Source organism: Priapulus caudatus, unplaced genomic scaffold (assembly GCF_000485595.1).
Source record: "Priapulus caudatus unplaced genomic scaffold, Priapulus_caudatus-5.0.1 Scaffold1711, whole genome shotgun sequence".
Taxonomy (NCBI): Eukaryota; Metazoa; Priapulida; class Priapulimorpha; order Priapulimorphida; family Priapulidae; genus Priapulus; species Priapulus caudatus.
The window spans coordinates 34,517-36,630 of record NW_014578772.1 but is presented as its reverse complement, the minus strand read 5'-3'; the positions used below and the strand labels follow the sequence as shown (position 1 = coordinate 36,630).

Here is a 2,114-nt window from a genome sequence, read left to right as displayed (position 1 = left end):
GGTGGTCACCCCCTACATATTCAATAATAAACGCAACCTAAACAATGCCCCCCCCCCTGTACATCAATCACTCAATCAATCAAAGCTGGCCGTGCTGTAAGCGCAAGAATTGTTCGACAAAAAATAGAATTGCCGTAGTCAGAATGAAGGCTGTACATGTACTCAAAAGTACCTCAAATACCAGCTTCTAATAGCATTAATTCGCTACAAATAGGCAATAGCATCGATTAGCTGGTACCTAGAAGCCTTGGGTCTAATGGATCCCATGCAGTTTGCCTACAGATGCAACCACAGCATCACTCAAGCAATCCTCCTGTTTGTAATGGATATACTGGAAGGTTTCAAAAAGAACGAACACACCGTAGCCACGTTTGTGGATCTAGAGGGGGCCTTTGACAGCGTATGGCGAGAAGCGGTAGTATACAAACTGGCAGACATCGGTATCAACGGCAAGCTTCTCCTTTACATAGCAAACTACCTCACTGGAAGAACTGCGCGCAACCTGGTTAACACATACCAGTCTGAATGGATCAAGACGGAGCTTGGTGTCCCACAGGGATCGGTAATCTCTCCCATCCTGTTTATCATTTTCATCAAGGATATGACAAGCAACATCCCGAAAAAGATTGGCTACGCTGACGACCTCCTCGCCTGGACGCAGAACATCGACATCAGTGCCGCAGAGAAACAGATGAAAAACCAAGTCTGCAGTCTCACGGAATGGAACAAGAAATGGCGCCAACGAATCGAACAAAGAATCGCCTTAAGATCAACCTAAACAAGACCGAAGTGATCTGCTTCAGTAAGGAAGGGACCTTTCCTGTGAACATCATAGTGGAAGGGGAAACTCTCCGGCAGGTCAGCTCCAAGGTATGCCTGGGTGTCACCTTGGATCAGCACCTGACGTTCCAAGAACACACTGATAAAACAGCCAAGAAAGCGTTCGGAGCCCTGGCAAGAATCAGCGCGCTCATGGCAGACATAGGCGGAATGAAAATGGAGATCGGAATCGCACTTTACAAGGCATGCGTCAGACCTCATCTGGAATACGCGTACCCTATCTGGTGTTGCGCGTCCGAGGCACAACTCCGGAAAATTTACAGAGTGCAACGCATAGCCCTACTGAGAGCCTCTGGCACCATCAACACAACACCAGCGGCGGCCCTAGAAGTCCTCACGCATGTACCACCGCCGAGACTCCGCTTTCAGGAAATCTTGGCTCACGAATTTATTCGCATCCTGAGGAAGCCCCACGACAACCCTCTCCGCTGCATGGTACTACACAACCTGAATAACCAAGTCCTCATGGATCACCGAACCCTAACCCCTTTACACCACATCAGAATGGCTGTCAACTCCCTATGCGGGAACTTCTTGCCGGAACGGGTACACCACGAACCACAATATAGCTTGGGCACGCTTAATGCGACGATGGTAACCAGGGTTAAAAACTCATGGCACACACTCGGTAACAGCAAGAACAGATCGACCACCCAAGCTAAAAAGGCAAGGAAAATCACGAAGGAACAGCGGAGGGAGACTGACGAAAATACCTATAATTTGATATGATGTGGAGCGCAGAGTTGTTGACTGCGAAGTCCATTGCAAGGAATATTGCCTGAAGTTCTCCGTGATAGCTGCTGCTTTTACACGAGACTGCCTGTCGGATGGCGATGGCTTGGCTGTTGATGCCATTTGCATAGACGATGGCTGCCGCCCCACAGGGTCCAGGATTACCGAGAGCTGATCCATCAGTAAAGGCGATTATAATCGATATAAGCGATAGTCCCCTCTGCGACTGTGGACTTGCCAACGAGACCGTGGACCACAAGATCTTCCATTGCTAACGACTCAGGGTTAGCAGGGAGAAGATGACCGACACGATCGAGCTGGGGTATGTGAAGACCAACACCAACCCAAGCCATCGGACAACTGACATTCCCACCCTTACTGGGGAAAACAAGAATCTAACACCAGAGATGAATGCCATCATCAAACAGGCCCTCTCCAAATTCCTGTCTGCATGAGTCCCTCCCAGCAATCTAGCCGCAGACACTGCGTTGTTAACACAAAAAATGGGGGGGGGGAAAAATTTACTATGAGAAAACACTGGA

General features: G+C 49.1%; 1 protein-coding gene across 1 annotated transcript; it reads left to right on the top strand.

Annotated features, from left to right (window-relative positions):
• The first annotated feature begins 256 nt into the window (after positions 1–256).
• Positions 257–1,847, top strand: LOC106817396 (RNA-directed DNA polymerase from mobile element jockey-like). The gene is made up of 3 exons (XM_014822060.1): positions 257–703; positions 859–1,275; positions 1,725–1,847. Exons 1-3 carry the CDS (start codon positions 257–259, stop codon positions 1,845–1,847), a joined length of 987 nt encoding a protein of 328 aa, XP_014677546.1.
• The last annotated feature ends 267 nt before the right edge of the window (positions 1,848–2,114 follow it).